Consider the following 21,031-nt stretch of genomic DNA (forward strand, 5'->3'; position numbering starts at 1 on the left):
GGATAAATTTTTCCCAATATTACAGTCTCTGACTGATCCTGCTTTACACCAGTGACTCTTTAATAGAGGCTCTGTTAAAATTTCATGGTTGAGCTGGTGCAACTTTTCTATGTGATCCTTTTTAAAATGGTTTGATTTTTTTTTTCCCCCACCAGGAGAACAAACAGAAACTGAACTGATATCAAGCAGATTAATCCACTGAAAAGACATTGCGTCAGGGTTACAGTTCAGAGTATTTGAAGAATGTGAATATTGATAGAACAGAATCAGAAAGAGAGGTGGCCCTTCTTTTGTCACTTGTGCTCAGTTTGCACAAGTTTCACTTTATCAGCTGCAGAGGAGTTTCTCTCAGTCTAAATCAGTGTTAAGAAAGAGGTGACAGGGAACACCAAGAGTGAGAATTTTTGAATTAGTGAATTGAACAATCTGGACCATATTTAAGCACATACATTTCATACACAGAAGACTGATGGGAAGGCATAAAGAAAAAAAATGCTTCTAAAAATGCTAAATGCAATTTATTACAAGAAATAAGATCAAAAGAAGTGTTTGAGCAGAAGAAAAATTTATGTTGTATGCAAAGTACAAAAAAAAAAAAACCAACTTAGCAAAAACAAATCCTCCTTGGCATTTACTCCAGAGAATACCAACCAGGAAAACAAGAAGATAATTAAGCTTCTGTGTTGCATTACTTTAAAAATTCACTTGAATGAAAGCAAGCAGTATAATAATGAACTGAGTTAGAGAGCACTGTTCAATTAGAGGTTGAATTTAAGGGAGTTTATAAGAGCAACACTTAACAAAGAACAACTTGGTTGGGCTTATTGTTATGGAAAAGGGGAAAAAAAAGTTGTGGTGTGTTAAATGTCATTTATAAAATAGGAGGGTCTGATCAAACTGATCCAGATTAGTCCTCCACAGCAATAAGACCTTAAAATTAGGTCAGGGGGATGAAAGGAGAGCAGAGTCTGAACTGTTTTGTACAAAGGCAATGTGACATATGGAACATGTTACAACTAAAGCAGGGAGCATGAATGTTTTCAGGCAAGAAAATGACAGGGCACTCCATAAGGAAATTTACAACCATGGAAGCTTCAAAAGGAATACAATTCCTATTTATTTGTGTATTTGTTTAGGGGAATCAACCACTGCCTGTGCTATTTTTTTCTTCTTTCCACCTTCCTATCGATGGTGTTTGTGGGGTTTGGTTTGTTCCGTTTTCATTGGGCTGCAATTTTGCCTTCCCAGAACACAAAGGACAAGAGCTACTAACATTTTAAGGGCAATGTTCTTTAGGTTCAATAGTAATGGTTTAAAAACCTTCTTTTTTTTGTATTCTCGTCTGCTTTCACGAGGAGTTTTATAAAATCCTTGTGAAAAAAAAATATAAAAATATATATAAAATATATATATAAAAATATAAAAGAATATTTAAAAAAAAATTAAAAGTGAAGACTTTTCATTACAAAACAGTCCTTAAACAAGCTGTTCCTCAGCCTCCCTGCTAGATATCTCAGATTCTGTCTCTTGAAGGAAAATCTTGAACACTAATCTGGAACTTCAATATCAAATCTTGAACCTGAGACCTTACTGCAGCATGAAAATTTCTCTTCAGTTAGAAACAAACTAAAGAAATTTGAGAGATCATTCATTGTCTTTACACTGTGTATAAAACTCTCGTTTTCAGTGCCAATAATTGCAGGTTAGGAGGAAGGCAGTGAAGGTACAATACATTTTTGTGGAGTGATACCTGCATTAAAAGTGTTTCTTCTGTTAGAATGTAGACAGACTAGTCTCTTTCCTTGCAGCAATATTACTTTTTATTTCTACATAGCTGTAGACCAGCACAACCAGCTTCACAGTCTAAGCTCAGTATTACTGCCAAATTTAAGGAAAAGGAAAGAATTTGGCAAATTGCTGATCTTAGCTTCAACTTGGTGGTAGAGCACTGAAAAGAGGACAGTAAGATAATTTTGGTTTACCAGCTTGTTGTTCAGATATTTGCATTTTCCACTTTTCAATATTGTTAGAGATTTGCCATGGAAAGATCTTCCAAAAACAGTCACTCTTTCTTCATATCAGGTAAATCTGTAGCAGCACCACACAAGTCTGCAGACTTATTTTAAGCCTACAGAGTATTTTAAGTCTATGCAAGCATCTTTTTAAGCAGAAGACACAGAATTGTTTCTTAAATTCCTCCAGTTTATTTGGAATCATGCTGATTGTGAGCATTAACACCTGACCCATTCCCTGTTGCATTTCCTCATAGCAACTTACCAGTACTGACATTAGCTGAAGAGAAGACCAAGCCAGCTCAGACTTTATGCCAGATTATGACCTCAGTTTTATGCAACTCAGTCTGCAGTCGCCTGCTTTCTGCGTGACTAAAAGCAGAGTTTGGCCTCAAGCTTTAATTTTTAAGAGTTGCAACTACCCAACTGTCTCCAAACATAATACCATTTAATAATTTAAAATGGGAATAAATGTCCTTTTCAAATTTTCCCTAATTTCTAGCAGTCTAAAAATATGTGTCTTATCTTTGCTGGATAACTCTAGCAAAGTATTTTGCTTGTAAACCCAACTTCTGCACATGCCCTTGAGTTCCATGGCCCAGGCAGTCTGAATCCCCCAGGCTTGACCTGCCAGGTTCTCTTCTGCTTTCCACTCAGCTAGATCTCTGTCAAAGCCCTACTGGAAGTCTGACATCCAAAACTGTGCCCTCATATAAATGCATATAAAAGAAAGAGGCCTTCATGACACTGTCAAGGAGGAAATTTCTAAGGCTTGAGGTGCTCTCAGCCAAGAGATACTGGTTTATGGGAGCACAGGACAGAAAAGAGGCTTGTGTGTAGTTTTGTCTTTTCCAGGGAGGGCACAGGAGATATCTCCTGAATATGTGTAGGCTTCCCATCAGTTCCAGCACAGGAAAAGCAGCTTTCCATTGAAAAAGCCCTTTACTCCTGCATGTAGCTCAGTAAAGCTCTTTGTGTTCTCACTGTCAAAAAGGCCTGAGAACTTTTTATCCTCTTTACATGCAGTTATCCCAAGATATTGACTGACCTCTCACCTTTTGTAAAAAGTTCCCCCATATGTTTGCCTCCCCAAAGTTCCTAAGGATGTGATTGCTTTGTTTTGTTTTTGCAGTGGGCTCCTTTCCATATTTTCTGGTAACACACTGCGAGGAGGTTAGGAAGGTCCTTCACAGGTCTCAGGGAATATGCTCCCCAGTTTTCCAGCACTATAGATATCCTATCCCATTTGAACACAGGCCTTTACCTCAGAATTTGCACAGGATGCACTTGCTACTCACCACTCGTTGCCAGTGCTGGTACCTAGTCAGGAATATAAAAGGGAGGGAGGATTGTCCCCCCCCTCTTCCCCAGCTTTGCTCCCGTGGCTGTTCAAGCTCAGCTTGCTCAGAACAACTTTTCCTGCAGCCAGAGGAGCAGGGACTGCTCACCCAATACTCCCTGCTGAGAGGAAGTGGGTGGAGAGGGGATGCTGAGATGACAGAAGTGCAGAGAGCCCAAGCTTCACCCCACTCTGCTTCCTTGCTCGCCAAAAGAGCTGGCTGGGAGCATGGGAGAGTACACTGCTCCATGAAAAAAAAAAAAAAAAAGGGGGAAAGAAAAAAATGAGCATGAAGTAATTGACTTTTGTAGCAGAGCAAAGGGAGTGCAAGTGGTGGTGGAGGGAAGATAGGGAGGAACTGTGACTGACTCACAATATATTCAGTTCCCCGCTCCTGGGGAGATGCAGCTGTGCATCTCCCCTCGTACAGGCTGTAAAGTTACACCATCGTCCAAAGTAAGCATCCCTAATTCTCCTACTTCCTGAAGCACAACAGTGTTTGGCTCCTTTTTAATCAGGGATTTCTACTGTGCAAATTGAAGTCTAGGACCAGGCTTTTCCTATGTGTAGAATTAAAAATCCTTCCCTTGATTGTTTTGTCGGTTCCTGGGGAAAACTACTGAACTGTTACAGCCGATTTACATTGGCCTGATCCTTTTTTAAAGCTCATTCCAAGTTATTCTTAATTCCTCAAGGCACCTGAGATGTTGTGCATGAGCCAGCCACGGACACCTTTGGCAATGCTTTCTACATCCTTTTTCTTCCCTCTGCTTGCTTCCCAGTTATTTCTGACTTCACTCAAGTAAGGACTGTTTCCCTTTTCTACCACTTCAGCAGAAGAAATATGGTATGGAATCTCTTCTGATTTTGGCCAGCTTTGGTTAAGGCCAGCAGAGTCTGGGGAAGAAGCTGAAGGAAGAGGCTAATCCAATGTGTAGAACTAACCTAGACCAGCCCAGACTTCAGGAGAGGAAGGTCTGAAGGCCCACTCTCCCATTTTCTTCCCATGTGAGCTTTGGCTTGTGTGACTTAGGAAAAGTCACATAACTTACCTGGGTTTCACTTTCCAGGTTGTACAACAACAGCAGCTCTCTCTTACCCTCTATCAGCAGAGGAGTAGGAACTAGATGATCCTTGAGGTCCCTTCCAACCCAAACCATTCCATGACTCTGTGATTCTGTGAATTTTGGGGTGGTTAGATGTGAGTAGGATCCTTTTGTGAAATGTATAGTGTGCATCTGAAAAGAGGTGGCCAAAAGTCTGACCAAAAATCACTCTTTCCATTCTTGGTTCTCATACCCTGAGAATTAGTTCAATCCTGCCCTTCTATAATTTTTTTTCACAACCAGAATTTCTTCAGTATAAAGGGATTTTCTAAAAATCCATACAAGTTATTGGCTGTATAAGGAGAGGTGAGGCCAGCTGTGGTACATCTCATTTGCCTCCTTCACATGCCAAGTTTAAGACTTTGCTTTTCTGTCAAATATCTGGCGATCACATGCTTAGTGAGAGACAGCGTGTGTTAAAATACTCCCAGCTCTAAAATTCCCCTTTCAAGAATTTTTGGCAAGGGGGAGCAGGGAATACATTGTGTATCAACAACAAAATGGCATCTGGATTGAAAGATAAGAAAAGCCGCCAAGGCTTCCAAAAACCAAGGCCATTTTCAGATGAGTTTTGGACCTGGCAGAGGTGCAGAGCTTGCATTAGTACAGTGAGAGAACACAGAAATCATGCTTTGACTTTGGAAAGGTTTCTAAAGATCCTAATTTTCAAATTATTGGACATTTTGGATGGAACTTAGCGGAGCATTCAGCCATGAGCTGAATGTGTGAGCAGTCTGCACTGGACTCACAAACTAAAAATCAGATATTTTGCTAGACTGGGACCAGAACACTCTCACACCCTTGAGCATTAATCCCCAAATATAGTCAAACTCATGGCAAAGTGTGAACTGCGAGTTAAAACTGGAACACTTCCACATCTCAAGGAGAATTGCATACAGGAAATTTTATCCACATGCACATCAATGAACCAGGGGACTCCCAAGCAAAGTTCCTCTTCAGGCAGATTTCTACCGGGAAAAAAATGCAGAGGAGCTGGATTTGCCAGAACAGTCCTTACCCTCAGGACAGGCCTATGTGTAAACAATTTGCTATAAACTAAGGCAAATTAGCAGGATGACTTTTTTGCTCTGAATGGGCAATGGCTTTCTGTAAGATTCAGATGCAATGGGAAAAAAACACACACCTGTCATGGGCACGCATTGTATTTGTGAGCTGTCCTCCACAAGAAGGGCTCAAGGGTCTCACTTTGCACCTGGGAGCAGCTCTAGGAGAGCCCTCATGATTTCACTGAGAGGAGTTGTTGGTACAGGTGATGTCTCCTATTAACCAGCTAATTTAACTAATCAGAACAGATGAGCTCTTTCTGTACAAAGCTCTTTTTAAAGTCTGACATCTTTTGCAGAGAAGCAAACTTCTAACCTTTACCCCATGAAAACACTTGTGTTTAATCAGAAATACAAGACTCCTTTTTCTCTGAATTTAAAAACATCATTTTAAGCTGGTTGTAAGCAAGCTACTGCATCTGTGCAAAGGGCATGGAAAAGCTAATAATTATACACAGCAATGCTAATTTCTCACCATGGTTCTGATGGAAACAATTTGGTTGCATGCTGAGTGTATGTTAAAATAAGGTTCAAACACCAACTCTACTTAGTCACATTGTCATTCCCTGCCTCTCTCATTGTACAAAAGCTTTATCCAATGAATGCTGATTTCCTATGAGTTCCTATGGTGGTTTTAAAATATTTGGATCAGGCCTGGGGTCCTTTTAAGAACGCTGCATCAGATACCTTGCACCTGCAAGCCTAACAAGACTTTTTGTATCTGGGGGCTTGTGAATCTTTGAGGAATAGGGAGAGGCATTTCAGAGAGCAGCCCTTGATTCACAGAGTGGTCGTGGATGTATTTCATGGATTCAGGGAAACCCAGAGTCATGGGCTTTGGAAAAGCAAACACAGGTGCAGTTCTGGGTGAAATGAAGCGGCTCTTCCCTGGCAAGGCTCAGTGCTTGGGACAAACTCCAGAGCAGCAATGCTGCTCCTTCCAAACCATCTTAACAGGGGCTTGGAAGAGGCTGCCCAGGGAGGTTTGGAGTGTCCATCCCTGGAGGTGTCCAAGGAGTGACTGGATGTGGCACTCAGTGGTCTGGGCTTGGTGACAAAGTGGTTGTCGGCCACAAGTTGGACACGATGCTCTTAAAGGTCTTTTCCAGCCTTAATGATTTTGTGATTCAGTGATTCTGTAGCCTCAGTGCAAACATCTGTGTTCAAGGGTCACAGCAGAGCTCTCAGAAAAAAACAAATAAATGCCTTTAAAAAAAAATAATGACAGAAATAGCTCAGGTTAACTTCAGGATTTATTTTAATTCTACCCAAACAAAAGCTCACTTCATTTCTAACTAGCATTCCCTGTATTTCTTTTTTCCTTGTGGGTGCAAGTCCTGTCTGTACCTATGAATCAGGCTTAGGAATACAAGATTTTTCATAATGAGACTCTAACACTTTTGAATTTGCAGCCCTTGCTTTATTCTGTTTGTTTGCTTGATTTCACTGTTTTCCTTACTTTACAAAACAAAAAGGAAATCAGAAGATGTTAAAAATGACAGATGTCTTCAGCTTCTGAAACAAAAAACAAACAAACAAAAAACAGAAACTCTTTTGCTTTTAATGTAAAATCCTGCAAAATAATGATATATTGAAAGTCAAAGCTGAAAACAGTTTCCCCTTCAAGTTTCCTAGTATCAGAAAAGCCAACAAATAGTGGTTTAAAACTTCTCTTTTTTTCTGAGTTGTTTTTTTTTTTCCTAAAAAAAATCAGCTGTCCAGTGGCAATGTAAATGTAAAAACATGGCAGACCATCCAGCATCACAGGGTCTCCAGGAGGCTGCTCTTTCATAGCTCAACAGGAGAGGGACAGAATTCTCATAATCTGAAACGTGCTTCCCTTTCTCCTCCTGCTACCAAGTTAAACAAAATCCACCCCTGACATTTTTAAGTAGAACAATCAGGACAATCTGTTACAAGGCCAGGCTTGAAGCCCCCAGGATTGTGGGGAGGTGAAAGAAGTGAGTTTCATCTGGAAGGCTGCTCTCAGCTTTAATTATGGACAACTTAAGCCCTCAAAGCATCTCTCTGACAAAAATAAGATGAACTGCAACTACTGCCTGACTTTAATACAAAAATATTAATCAGCTCTGGTTGAGCCAAAGTGGGTCCAGGTTGACTTGAAAGGTTAATGGATCTTCAGACTGTTTCAAGAAAAGGCTTAAATGGAGTTTCAGTGCTGCGAGGAAACTCGAAACCCAGGCCTCTTTGGTGTGGCTTTGGGTTTGTTACAAACATCTTGCAGAGCTTGAAAAGTGCTTTTGATGATCAGCCTAACTTCCTTTTCCTCAGCTTAGTCCCAGTTTTCCTGATTGCACTCCTTTGCCCCACCCAAGAGCAAATGTTCCCTTTCCCCAGTGCTTCCACTGTCCAGGTCTTTGCCCTGGGTTTTCTGCCATGCCCTTTCTGCCAGCTCAAGACAAATGCTTGCACCTTCAAGGCAATTTCCTCAAGGGTCACTTTTACAACTCTTTCAGTCATTTCTGCTTCTCTTTCCTGATTTTCTTTTTGTATGGCAATGCCTTTCAACTTTCAAGAAGCTTTCCCTATTTTACTGCTGTGTTACAAGAAGCAGCAATTCCCTTCCAGCTCTGCAATGAAATGCCCCATTTCTGCATTTATTAAGTACTGTACTTTTCCAGCTTTTGATCATTCCTGGGTCTGATCAGGTATTGCTCCTTTCTAAGTTTCCTTTCCCCTCTGTATATCACAGCACAATACCAACATTTCCCCAGCACATGAGTTTTTAATTTCTACTTCAGCTTTCATTTTGTAATTTTCTGCCAATGTTTTATTTCTCCATCTCCCCAGCAGAGATTGTATTTCTCTTCGCTCACTGCCGTTTGCATCTCCTCCAAATTCAGCTGCAAATTTAATTTGTTTGCTGTTTAGCCCTACTATTAACAGGACGGTAATGAAAAGATTAACTAACACACCCTTTATCAGCTTAAATTATTCACTACTATGTTTAACTCCTGTTTGCAAATTGCATCTGAGGAAAAAAATATCGAAGTGCAAAGATCCGGACAGATCTACTTTTTGTAAAATTAACACAGATCCAGTCAAATCAAGCTATTTATTCAGCTATGGACATGACCTTTAGATTTATTTGTACTTTGGGCAGTTTTCAGAGTTACACAGTGAATAATATGAAGAAATATTTCAGCTGTTCTGGAAATTATTTGCCCCACTACAGCATTATTTCTAGGATGATATTGTTTATATTTCCCTGTAATTCATGCTTTTCATTGATAGATAAAACTTTCAAAAAACGTTACAGGTCAACTTCCCAGTGCTAGTGCAACAGGAAAACTCCAACCTGTCAGACCTGGCAGATATCAGCTGATTTCTGGGTATTCCACTTTCTGTTCTTTTAAAAGGGAACAATGCCAGTACTCCCACTTTGTCAGTAATAACTAAGAGAAATACTTATGGATTGCTCCAATGTCAGTGATGTGAGAATCACAAAATGGCCTGGGCTGGAAGAGACCTTAAAGGTCACTTTGTCCCAACCCCTGCCATGGGCAGGGACACCTTCCACTATCCCAGGTTGCTCAGAGCCCCATCCAACCTGGCCTGGAGCACTGCCAGGGATGGGGCAGCCACAGCTTCTCTGGGAAACCTGTGCCAGGGCCTCAGCACCCTCATAGGGAACAATTCCTTCCCAATATCCAATCTAACCCTGCTCTGTGTCAGTGTGAAGCCATTGCCCCTTGTCCTGTCACTGCAGGCCCTTGTCAAGAGTCTCTCTCCATCTTTCCTGTGGCTCCCTTCAGGCACTGGAAGGCCACTAGGAGTTCACCCCAAAACGTTTTCTTTTCCAGGCTGAACAATCCCAATTCTCCCAGCCTTTGCTTTCTCAGTAGGGAAAAATCATCTAGCTCTTTGAGGGAGAACCCAAAGGATGTCAGAGTATATACCTAGAGTAATAAAACACCATAATCATTCCACAGAGTTCTTTCCTTAGCAGATATAGAAGGTAACAATCAGACATTTTGACTTGACAAAAGTCTTCCAACACACCAGGGAAATTGGGATCCCAGCCTTCTAACTCCTCGTTCTGACCTCCTCAATACACAGGTTAATTAGTCAGCTGCTTAATGCAAAATGATACCACGACAGTCAGGGCATAGACAGACAGGTGTAAACATGTGAATATGTCACAAAAGTGTCAGTGAGAGATGGAGTTGGAATGGAAAAGGACCTCGTGGTGACTGAGAAAAGGCTGCCTACTCCTGTAGCTGATTATAGACCTGGGGATGTAGCTGGGATGGCTGATATGGCACCGGCTATTATTAATAGTCCAGTCCCCCAGTGGGATTGTGAGAGGATGCTGGGGAGTGCCAAATGCCTCTAGGGAGCTCTCAAGTGCCCTGGTGTTGGTGGTGGGGGAAGGAGGTGCAGGGCGAAACCTGACAAGAATTAACTGTGCACAAGGTGTGAGAAGCAGCAGCTGCTCCAAAGAGGGAGGTAAGCACAGAGGAACTGCTCCTGACCTTTCTCTTGGAATCAGGCAGGTATGTGTACAGCAACCTCCTCTTGATCTCAAAAAAAACCACAGATATATCTGTGGAAGGATCAAATGTAGACACACACCTGCCATTGCCATCACCTGTGTGACTCTGCACAGCTCATCTGACAGTTCAGAGCACAGACTGCTTCTTGCAGCAGAGGTGTTATCCCAAATCTGCCCTCAGGAAGATGTCACTGGTTGGGAAAGCTCTCCCCAGTGACCAGTAGGGTCACGGTCACCCCCACAGCATTGTGGGCTGGTTCAAAGTTCAGAGGAGTTTCACATCTCTGGTGAGCAGCTGTCCTGCTGTGCTTTGCTCAGACATTCATTTGAAGAGGAAAAGGAAATGTCAGTGACTCTGTGGGCTGAACTCCATTTCCATAAGAAATTAGGTATATACAATTCACTGGAGGCTATTGGGGCTCAGTACTCAGATGTGTCTTCTCTTTTATAAATGGTCTTGAGTAAATTAATTCATACACCTCTGAGCTGCTGCAGAGATGAAGAACCTTTGGTGGGCTCCCCCTCAGAGGTGTAGCTGCACCCCCCTGCCAGTGTGCCAGGGGAATGGATTTGTTTCAAGTCCCCTCACTCAAATTTCCAGTTTGGTTGCCCCTCAGCATGGGAGGCTTAACACTTAAAGCTGCCATCACGTGATTTTGTGTCTGAATTCTTTGGCTTGTTAGAGGGCCTGGCTCTTGTGGAAGCTGTAGCTTCAATCTGTATAAGTTGAAATTTCTGTATCCTGAGAAATGGAAGTGTTCAGGAGGGTGTCTGCAGGGACATTCAGCACTCTGCAGCAATCTACCTTCATAAATCCATATTGTACAAACAGTTGATTACTATTCTGAAACACAGTGCAAATTTTCAGATGCAGTTGTTTCACATTCTCACCTTTCTGAACATTCAGAATGCTTTTCTTGCTCTGTACCTTCCCCATGTCCCCTGAAGCACAGAGGAAGAGGGCTGCATTTCTTCCCAACATAGTTATTAGGAAGAGGGAATCAGCAGGGCAATCCATGACTTGGGAGGTTGTGGAAGCAGTGCTCAGCAAACAGTGAGAATAATTACACTTTCCTCTTTGGTAAAAGCCTGGAAAAGCTGTCAGCCACCACAAAGGATCATTACTTGCTTGTTCTGAAGAACAGAAGCTGCTCCTACATTTTTTTAGAAAGTGCCAAACACTTCAAGCTGGCTTACATAAATCATGTGGGGTATTACAATGCTGAATGTAAAACTCACCAGTCACTTTTCCTTCTATTCCAGTTCCTCTTAGCAATGACTAGCAAGTAAATGCTTGGGCAGTCTCTCACAGAGCTAGGATTTCATGCTTTCTGCAGAATGTTTTAAATAATGCTTTGCTCCTTCCCTGTATGGAACGTTCAGAGACTGACCAAAATAAAGCTATACAAAACTAAACTAAACTAAATTTTTCCCTGCTACATATAGTAGTGAGCCTGAAAAGAGCAGAAAGTGATTCACCAGAGTTTATTAGGGATTGAATTTATTGATGGAAGGAAGAGGTAAGCTTATTTACTTCTCCTAAATTTAGACCTTCCCTGAGCCACCTAGTTCAGACAGCATTAATACCCTGCTAAAACTGCAGTGATAGGCAGAACAAACCATTAAAATAGAGTAAAACTAAGCCACAGTTGGGAGATCAATCAGCTTTTCTAAGCATGTGCTTTTCTTTTCTGTGCTGTTTGCTTTTCTCCTCTGAGCCACAAATATCAGCAATCTCCAAGTCAAACTTGCTTAGTGCAAACTGGCCACAAACACAGCCAAAATGAACTTTTGTCAGGAATTTACATGTGGAAAATTCCAAGAAGAACCATGAAGAACAACAAAAATATCAACTAACATCAGCTAACCAATGAAAATTTAGCTTGGGCAAAATCTTTCCACCTGAAATGAATAATCTGAATTGAAAAAAAAATGGAAAAAGAACAATGAAAGAGGAGAAAAAGTCATGTGAAGGACTGAATTCTTGGGAGATTTTTATACCATTCTCTAAAATACCAAAGAAAGAGATGCTTGTGCTGAAGTAGCTTCTGCTAAGGTCCACAGAACATGTGCCCCCCAGGAATCTGGAATTTCAGTCAGTATTCTCTCAGACAGGACATGTATGCTGAAATCTTGCCTCCAATCTAAGTCCCCTCTGTAGATAACTTACTCACTGGTCTGCACTGAGTAAGCACTTGTTCTGCTTTGTGAATTGTATTGTGGAACTCCTGGAGGCATGACCAGAAACACAAGAATTATTTGCTTTGAGGATATGAAAAGATAAACATTTTAATGTTTTACATTTTCCTCTTCTTTTTATGGATTTAACACACGTGCCAAATAAATTTCAAATTATCTGCAGTTCAGACAAGCAGAGCCTTCCATTTTGGGCAAAGAGCCATTCATCAAATGCAATACTCCCAAACCTGCAAACAAATACACTTTTAATGTGTTTTATAATCAGATTACAGCCAAGGCCATAAACCAGCTGCAGTTTTCCAATAACACCCATTTCTCCTATCTAGAGTAGTGCTTTAGGCATACTCTGAGGTGCTGGACTTCATGGACAGCCTGGCAATTTTTAGTCATGGACTGGAGATTCTGAATAGCACTTATGAATCTCCTAGGTTGGAGGAACTCCCTGAAAACTGTAATCTTACCAATCTTTGTGTTTTCTGTCAATGTTTTGCACCCAGAAAAATATAAAGTTTTGTTTGAAAGCTTTTTACTTTTCCAGCAAACAATTTGTGAAGCATAAATGAAACTACAGGTTGAATTTCAAAGTTAACATCTTTCCCACCAAATCCATAAGACTGTTCACATGAAGTTCAGGAAAATGCTTTCCAACGTTTTTCCCATTAATGGGGTTCCTGCACGGAGAAGAAGAATAACTCATTTTAGCTTCTCCAGCTCTCAGGTCCCCAGCTCTTCCTTTCTGTGTGCAGCGTGACATTAAAGAGAGCCTGCAGGAACTCCAGCCCAACTTTTCCCACCTCATCACCTGCTCCAACTTGTGTATTTTGCTAGTGCCACTTAGTTTTGAGACTGAGCAGAGCAGGGATTGCATGCAGCTGCATGTTGGCATGAATAATGTTTCTGGCTTTGGGACTGAGCCTTGTCAGAGCTTTGCTCACTGTCCTGTGGGCTCGTGTGTCGTCCTGCGTGTGGATTCCGGGTGCTGTGAGAAATCTGCTCAATGACATCTGTTTAATAATATTTTTACTGTTTTTCAAAGCAAGCCCTATGCTGAGGGAAGGCGAAATTGCATGGCAATTTTTTATCCAGAAAGGTCTGGGCTCTGAGATCCATCTACATTAAGTTAGTATTTATCCAGGTATGACAGTAATTGTATGGTAACTGAACATCTTCGATTCCCCCCTGCCCCAAAAGCAAAACATTGCTGCAAGTAACAGTCTAGATTTAGGTGAACTCATACTGTGACAAACTGAGAATGGAGAAAACACATTTCTTGTCCATAAAAGGACAGCTCACACATCCACAGAGAGTAGCTCTGATTTTGCTGCAGTTCCAAACTGTGAAGTGGGGACTCAATCTTGCAAAAAGGAGTTTTGTTTAGAGTGGATAGAAGGTTGTACAGTAAAAGATCTTTTCTTTTTTTTTTTTTTTTTTTTTCATTTGCTGTCTGAAACAGAAAATGGTGCTTTTTTTTTTTTTTTTTAAGTGGAAAATTTTCTATTCAGGAGGGAGGGGATCCTTCCCCTCATCTCAGCACTGGTGAGGCATATCTGGAGCGCTGTGTCCAGTTCTTGGCTCCTTAATACAGGAGCAAATCCATGAAAATTGTTAAGGATTAGGACAACTGTACCAGGACGAGAGACTGAGAGAGATGGGGCTGTTTATGCTGCAGAAGAGAAGTCCGAGGGAGATTTTACTGAAGAGTAGAAACACCTCACAGGAGGGGTTAATAAAGATGTAGCTCTACTCAGGTGTGTCCATGAAAAGACAAGAGGCAATGGGAAAAAATCGAGATATAGGAAACATTGCTGATACATGAAATGTGCTTTTTTTAATTTTAAGGGTGGTAAAAAACTGGAATGGATTGTCTAGAGGGTTGTGGAGTCTCCATCCATGGAGATATTCCAAACCTGAGTAGGCACAGCTCTCTGCAAGCTGCCCTGGCTGATACTCCTCTGAGCAGTGAGATTGGCCTAGATGATGTCCTGAGGATCCTTCCAACTCCATCTGTCCCATGGTCTGTGACTCTGTGCCTTCATCCCAGAGTGCCAGAGGTCTCTGGCAGGTGGTGGATGTGTTTGCAGAACAGGAAGATCAAATTCAAGGCTTTCCTGAGTCACTTGAAGCAGTACTACAGTCAGGGTTTATCACAGACTACGAGGGTGGTCTAAGATGAGTTTTGTCTTTTCTCCTTCAATCCACTACTTGTGCAGCAAATTTATAAACAGGTGTGCTCTGAAGTGAATGGTTCATGTCCATGACACAGGATTTTACGTTGAGAATTGATTTCGCTTAAATATAAATGCAAATACCAAAGATACAGGTGTCCAACTATACAAGGAGGAAAAACCACCTCCCTGGACAGTTGCTTCTGGCTCTCAGCTACACAAACAAAAATGACAGGCTTAAAAAGAAGTGACAAATGAGCTTCTAGAATATGGACAGAAGGTAGAATTCGAAGGAGACCACAGGAAGTCATATAGAGCAGTGTATGGCATAGTACCAAAGAAGCAGCACACTTTTAGGAATGGTTTTCAAAATACTGAATTTTTGAACAAGACTTTTGCATTTTAGGAGATGGTGGGGAGAGGGATGTCCTCAATCTGTCCTTGAATATTTCTAATTGATGTCACTTTTGTATCACCTTATACAAATGTAATGAAGCAACTTCTAAGTCCCTAATCCTGGAAAAAAATCCTATGAAATGGTCATTGGGTCCATCTGAATTCCCCACTTGTATTATAGAGGCCTAATTACCACTCTCTGACTTGACTGCATCATTTTCCTTCAAGAACCCTTTCCCTTACCAGAGAAAGAGAACGAAAGCACTATTGAAACACAGGGTTTATTTCCTTCTTATGGTAACATTAAACAGAAGCCACTTGATAAATATGAATTAGATGAGTCTGAGAGATCTCAGCACACAAAACCTGACAACAGTTAGCAAAGTCAGAACTTCTTTGTTTTACACAGTGAGATGGTTTTCTACTCTGCATGATCCTGTAATTTTGAAACCAAACTTCTCTGTGGAATAAACTCTGCGGAAGTAACTTGGCCTCACTCTGCTGCCATACAATCCCAAGAACTACCCACCTCTGCAGAGAAAGGGCTTAACTGAAATATATCCCACTCTGCATGGAAAGGGGAAAAGCAAGGCCCAAAATATAGATGAAATGTTGAAAAAAAAAATAAAATCAAAAGAGAGTTGCAAAGACCGTCTTCACAGAAACACACAGTCTGTGTTTCTGTATCTCTATATATGTCTTCAAAGTCATAGATGTTACTAAAAAAAAAAATCCAATTTTTATGTTTATAGCCTCTAGCAAACCTCCCTCTTTGTTCTAACATTGGCTCTCTGTTTCTTTGCAGATCTTACAGGTGAACAAGGTGATGTCCATCTTGTTTTATGTGATATTTCTCGCTTACCTTCGTGGCATCCAGTCTTCCAACATGGATCAAAGGAGTTTGCCAGAAGATTCGATAAATTCTCTTATTATTAAACTCATTCAAGCAGACATTTTAAAAAACAAGCTTTCTAAGCAGATGGTAGACATTAAGGAAAACTATCAAAACACGGTGCAGAAAACAGACACTCAGCAAGACATGGATGGGGAGGAAAATGTGAAATCAGACTTCCAGCCAGTTATCTCAGTGGATACAGATCTCTTGAGGCAGCAGAGACGCTACAACTCGCCCCGAGTCCTCCTGAGTGACAACACGCCTCTGGAGCCGCCGCCGCTGTACCTCATGGAGGATTACATCGGGAATTCCGTGGTGCTGAACAGAACCTCCCGGCGGAAGAGGTACGCGGAGCACCGGGGCCACCGCGGGGAATACTCCGTTTGTGACAGTGAAAGTTTGTGGGTCACGGACAAATCCTCCGCCATCGACATTAGGGGACACCAGGTGACTGTTCTGGGAGAAATTAAAACGGGCAACTCTCCGGTTAAGCAATACTTTTACGAAACGCGGTGTAAAGAGGCCAAGCCTGTAAAAAACGGCTGCCGCGGCATCGATGACAAGCACTGGAACTCCCAATGCAAGACATCCCAAACTTATGTCAGAGCACTGACTTCAGAAAACAACAAACTGGTGGGCTGGAGGTGGATAAGGATAGACACCTCCTGCGTGTGCGCCTTGTCCAGGAAAATAGGAAGAACATAGATCTGCATCTCTTTGCTATATAAATTATTACTTTAAATTATATGATATGCATGTAGCATATAAATGTTTATATTGTTTTATATATATTATAAGTTGACCTTATTTATTAAACTTCAGCAAATCTACAGTATATAAGCTTTCTCTCTCAATAAACAAGAGCAAAGGGTGTGTGCCTCTGCCGTGGCCAACTCCGGGGTTTTTTAAGACTATGTTTGTGACACTGCTTGTCAGCAGCATACCGTAACCTTCCTGTAAAATCTGTAAAATCAGTATTTTTCATTCAGTATTGTCAAGCCAGTGACTGTCATTTAGTAAACTTGTTAAAAATCAGATCAATGCCAAGACTTGTGTACATATTTATATTCCCTGCTCTATGCGTTCATATTTAATTGGATCTGCAGTGTTGACTCCTCACCACGAAAAAAAAAATCCAAAAAAACCCAAACCAACAAAAACAAGGACCAAAATACGTGTTGTAGCCTGCAGATGATGTCAAATTTATAGGCATCAGGTAGCCCTAAAATATAGTTTCTGTGTATATTATGCCAGTTTTGCCAGTAAAATGACCATTTTCCCTCTGTTAGCATTTCAGAATGGCTGCTAGTAATCCAGGAACATCAATTTGTGTTTTGGAAGCACATTTGTTTTGCAACTGTTTCTAATGTTGCCAGTGCATCATTGAAAAAATATGAAAAAAATCTGAAATATTTGTAGCCGAAACTTGCTGAAGCCAAGAACTGATCTAAATGGATCATTAATGTAATACATAAAAGATGGTTTGTTGTGATCAGCCTCTTCCTCCTCACACGAATCAATTATCTTCTGCTTGTGTTGTTGGATCATTCCTCTCTGAGTTTTTAAATTAGAAACAAAGCCGGTGGTGTTTTAATCTTAAAAGAACCCTTGGCTTGCAAATCGTAGTAAAGAAAGATATTATATCCTGGCGTGGATATCAAAGCCACACACCCGTATGAAGGTTTCCTTCTCTTCAGCAATCCATTCTCCATCTTTCACAGGGGAAAAATGTGTTGAACTGCTCGAGAGACCTGGTACCTTTCACAGCAACGTGAAATGGATGGTGGCTAAAATCCATGAAGTCTGTGGTTATACTGAAGTTACCTAATTAAACATATGAGTTGTTGCTTAGGACAGACAAATATGCTAGCATTGTATTTACCTCAGACTCTTTGGATTGTCATGTAGCTCCACTGGGGACAGGAATAATGACACTACTTGAAGAGATGTCCCATTACACATTAGCTGTGCAATGCCCTGGATGGGATCCCACTCCTAGGAAGCAAATGAGAGTTCACAGCTAGGAACAGAATTCAGACTGGGCTGCACGTTATCTGTGTCCAGATAGATCCAACCCACAGCCAGGGCAGGGAAATTCCAGCTATTCAGAAAGTTTTACCCTCAGGGTTTTTTTTGAGTGCTTTACAGCTACAGCTTTTGCTGCCGTAGCGTGTTCAGCATCACAAATGGAAATGAGATCAGAGCCCTCCAACACAAGGCTGCAGCTTTCACTCCTGGAACACCAACTTCAAACATGCAACAGGCCATGAAAGGCAGCAAACTGTGCGGTCTCCCCTAATCCCTTACAGAGAGTGCTGCACACCATAAAACCACTGGGGAGCTGGACAGGTTGCCTTGAGGCCAAGCACTGGAACAGTCCTGTCTTGGAAAGCCAGGTTGGAGCACGTGGGTGTTTTCTTCAGGGGAGGGCAGAAGCAAAGCTTTTGAGAACCATCTCAATTTTCAGCATGAAGCCAGGGTATTTACCTCACAGGAAATATCATCACCTTGCAGCACTAAGTCCTAGCTTCGCTTCAAGCAATAACAGCTTCAGAGGTTCAATACCAAGGCAGTAATTAAAATGAGAGGATATAATATAACAAAGAACTTGGTAGCTGATAGATCTGTTTAGAATATTTCTCATTTCTTGGCAAAAATTTTAAAAAGAAAAAAAACCAAACCCAACCCCACAGAGCTCTTGCTACTTTTCTTAGGAGTAAAGTTTAAGTTTTAACTAACCTTTTTGGCTTGAGGGGAAAAGAATCTTTTTCAGAGTTTTGCCCCACCGGATTTTTTTATAAATTAAAAGCTTGGTTTTACACTCTGAGTTCCCAAATAAAGATTTTTTTTCAGATGCTGGGAGCAACTGAGAGCTGATATAGTTATGTAACATTAACTTTAGAGATCTATTTGTTTCACTATGTCACATAAGTCTATCTCCATGTGAGAAGAGGAGATAAGAAGACCAATTTGGTTTGGTGGAATCCCATTAATCAGAAACTACCTTGTTTCTGCAGTGTGGATGTCACTTTTGTTTGCATTACTGTAAATCTAGAAAAAATCTGTTGAAGAAAGGGTAGAATACATATCTTTATAACAATGTAAACAACATTGGGGTTGATTCTGATGCCTTTATTTCTGCTCACTGAAAATCAAGGGAGGTTCATTCTTTAAAGGTACAAAGAAAGCCATTTGTCATTTTCCACTGTAAATCCAGTAACAGGAACTGGTCTTTGACTCTTGACTTTAACAAGTATTTTACAAGCAGCCAGCAAAAATGTCTCGGAGTAAATATGCCTGTCATCTGAAACACATGAGATGAGAACGGAGCGTGGTGTGTACGGTTATTAGACTGGCTGCCTCTTTCCCACCCCAGGAAAACAATGAGCGGAAGTGTTACCCCCTGGATCTGATCCAGCTTCCACTGAAGTCAATGGGAAAAGAAAAAATTAAAATCTCACCTTCTCCAGTGGAAGCTGGATCAGGCCCCAAGCGAAGAAAAACCTGCAGATCTCGACCAGAGAGCAAAGCAATCCCACACATCAGTAACGCGTTCCTGTAAATCCTGTGTACGCATAAGATGCTGTATAATTTTGTAATGAGTTTGTAAACAAAGCCTGTAATAAATTTGTTAAGGTCTGATTCTCTTTTCACTGTAGCCAGGGATGGTTTTATTGTCAACTTTGGTCATGGCACAATGAATTCAAAATTCCTATCCAATTTTTTTTTTGTTTGTGTTAAGTAATTAAACAAAATATTCAGCTCTCAATGCCAGTTTAATTTAAGCATTCTAAAAATCACTTCCATTAGGCAGCTCAGATGCTCTGTCAATATTGTTTTGCCAATAGATCATTATAAGCACACATTTTATTTAGATTTTCTCCCAAATGACCAAATGCTATTCTGAAATTGCCTGTCTGTGTCAAACTGTATTTTCTCCGCTTTTTCCCCCTAGTTTTTTTCCAGTCCATTTAGTAACAGCAAAAAATGCTCCACTGAGGTTTTGGAAAACCATCTGCATTTATTTTATCACCTTTGAACATGTGTTCAGGAATGAAGTCTGTGCAGAGAGTTTACTGCTACCAAGAGATTTGTGCGGCTGCACCAGGAAGAAACTTTGACTGGACTTTACAGAGTGTGTGCTCAAAACCACTCTTCTCATACTCTGTTATTTCAATTCTTTAGCAACCCGAGGCTTTTGTATTGTGTATTTGCAGACAATACCAAACAGGAAACGAGCCTGATTGGGAGTTCCAAAATTAAAAATTTCATGATAACGACCTGCTATCTCTGACCTCTCGGCGAATGCATTTGCGCAGCAAAGTCAAGTGCAGGAACGTTCGTTTCATTTAATAGAAACATTGTGGCAAAAGCAATGGGATTCTGTGCTCTCCATGCTTGCTAAGTGTGTGTAATTCATCATGGATGTGGGGCAGGAGGAGAAGGAAGATGAGGAGGAGTAGGATAGGATAATAAGCACTACATGCAGCTTGTGAGAAGTAAAAGGCTGTGCTCCAGCTTGGAGCATTTTAAAGTGTGGAGGGGTTGTTCTCTGAAATGCTTTGTCTGTATTTTGTTACAGCAGATGGCAGAATGACGAAGCAAGCACAGATGTGGTGTAAAAAAACCAAGCAATATGAGGATAACAAAAAACTTTCCCGGGAAAGTCGGCCAGTCTCTACCACTGTGGGTCCCTGCAGTTCTGGGCAGGTGACTGCAGAGTTCAGCAACGACATCCCTAGTTTAATGATTTAGCTAATCTCTGTGGGAAAAATAAGAAAGGAAAAAAAGAGTATTTTTTTCCCTGAAGCTCATTACATTCATGGTCTGCATAATTTTTTTTTTGCTTTTCCCTTTTTTTCTTGTCCCTTTGAGGATTTTTTTTTTGTTTGTTTGTTAGTTTATTTTTGGTAATCTTTAGCTGCTTGGGCACCTCTGATGAACAAGGAGCGGTAATGCTTTGCATGAATGTCCCCAAATATAGATTTCTCCTTTGTTTTAGGGCTGAGCTTTGAAGCCAGCAGCACCTGAAAGCCATACTTGCACCACGGAACTGGCCTTTTGATGTCATGGCCTCATGTTTCCGGACATTTTGATCACAGGGTCCTATTTTGGAGCTCTTACCCACACAATAGGTGAGATCATGACCAGGATGATTGAGAAGTGGCTATGTACACAACAACCAAGGAGCAAAGAGAGAGTGAGGCAGTCCTGTGCCATCTTTGTATCCACCTTCACACATCTCCTACTCTGATTTCAGTCTCGAGTTGCACGATTAAGGGCTGGTAATCAAGGTTTGCTTTCTGCATGTCCAAGGGTTCAGATGCCCAGGATATCCT

At 41.1% G+C, this 21,031-nt stretch overlaps 1 protein-coding gene and 1 long non-coding RNA gene across 4 annotated transcripts in view; one reads left to right on the forward strand and one right to left on the reverse strand.

The window, feature by feature from the left end:
• Positions 1 to 19,339, forward strand: part of NTF3 (neurotrophin 3) — a 49,487-nt gene extending 30,148 nt beyond the window's left edge. The window contains exon 2 of the mRNA XM_088164821.1: positions 15,603 to 19,339. Coding sequence (XP_088020947.1) covers positions 15,603 to 16,397 — 795 coding nt within the window. The 3' untranslated portion in view covers positions 16,398 to 19,339. The remainder of the gene's footprint in view (positions 1 to 15,602) is intronic.
• LOC148223543 (uncharacterized) overlaps positions 1 to 21,031 on the reverse strand; it is a 98,428-nt gene that overhangs the window by 67,952 nt on the left and 9,445 nt on the right. For 2 of the 3 annotated variants that reach the window (XR_015803683.1, XR_015803681.1), the window contains exons 2-4: positions 17,575 to 17,687; positions 15,893 to 16,148; positions 15,660 to 15,768 (exon numbers count right to left, since the gene is read on the reverse strand). This is a non-coding gene — a long non-coding RNA (uncharacterized LOC148223543). Of the gene's footprint in view, positions 1 to 15,659; positions 15,769 to 15,892; positions 16,149 to 17,574; positions 17,688 to 19,153; positions 19,258 to 21,031 lie in introns of all 3 variants that reach the window. The other variant, XR_015803682.1, reaches the window with a different exon arrangement.

The sequence above is a fragment of the Sturnus vulgaris genome, chromosome 5, assembly GCF_052056855.1.
Source record: "Sturnus vulgaris isolate bStuVul1 chromosome 5, bStuVul1.hap1, whole genome shotgun sequence".
Lineage (NCBI taxonomy): Eukaryota > Metazoa > Chordata > Aves > Passeriformes > Sturnidae > Sturnus > Sturnus vulgaris.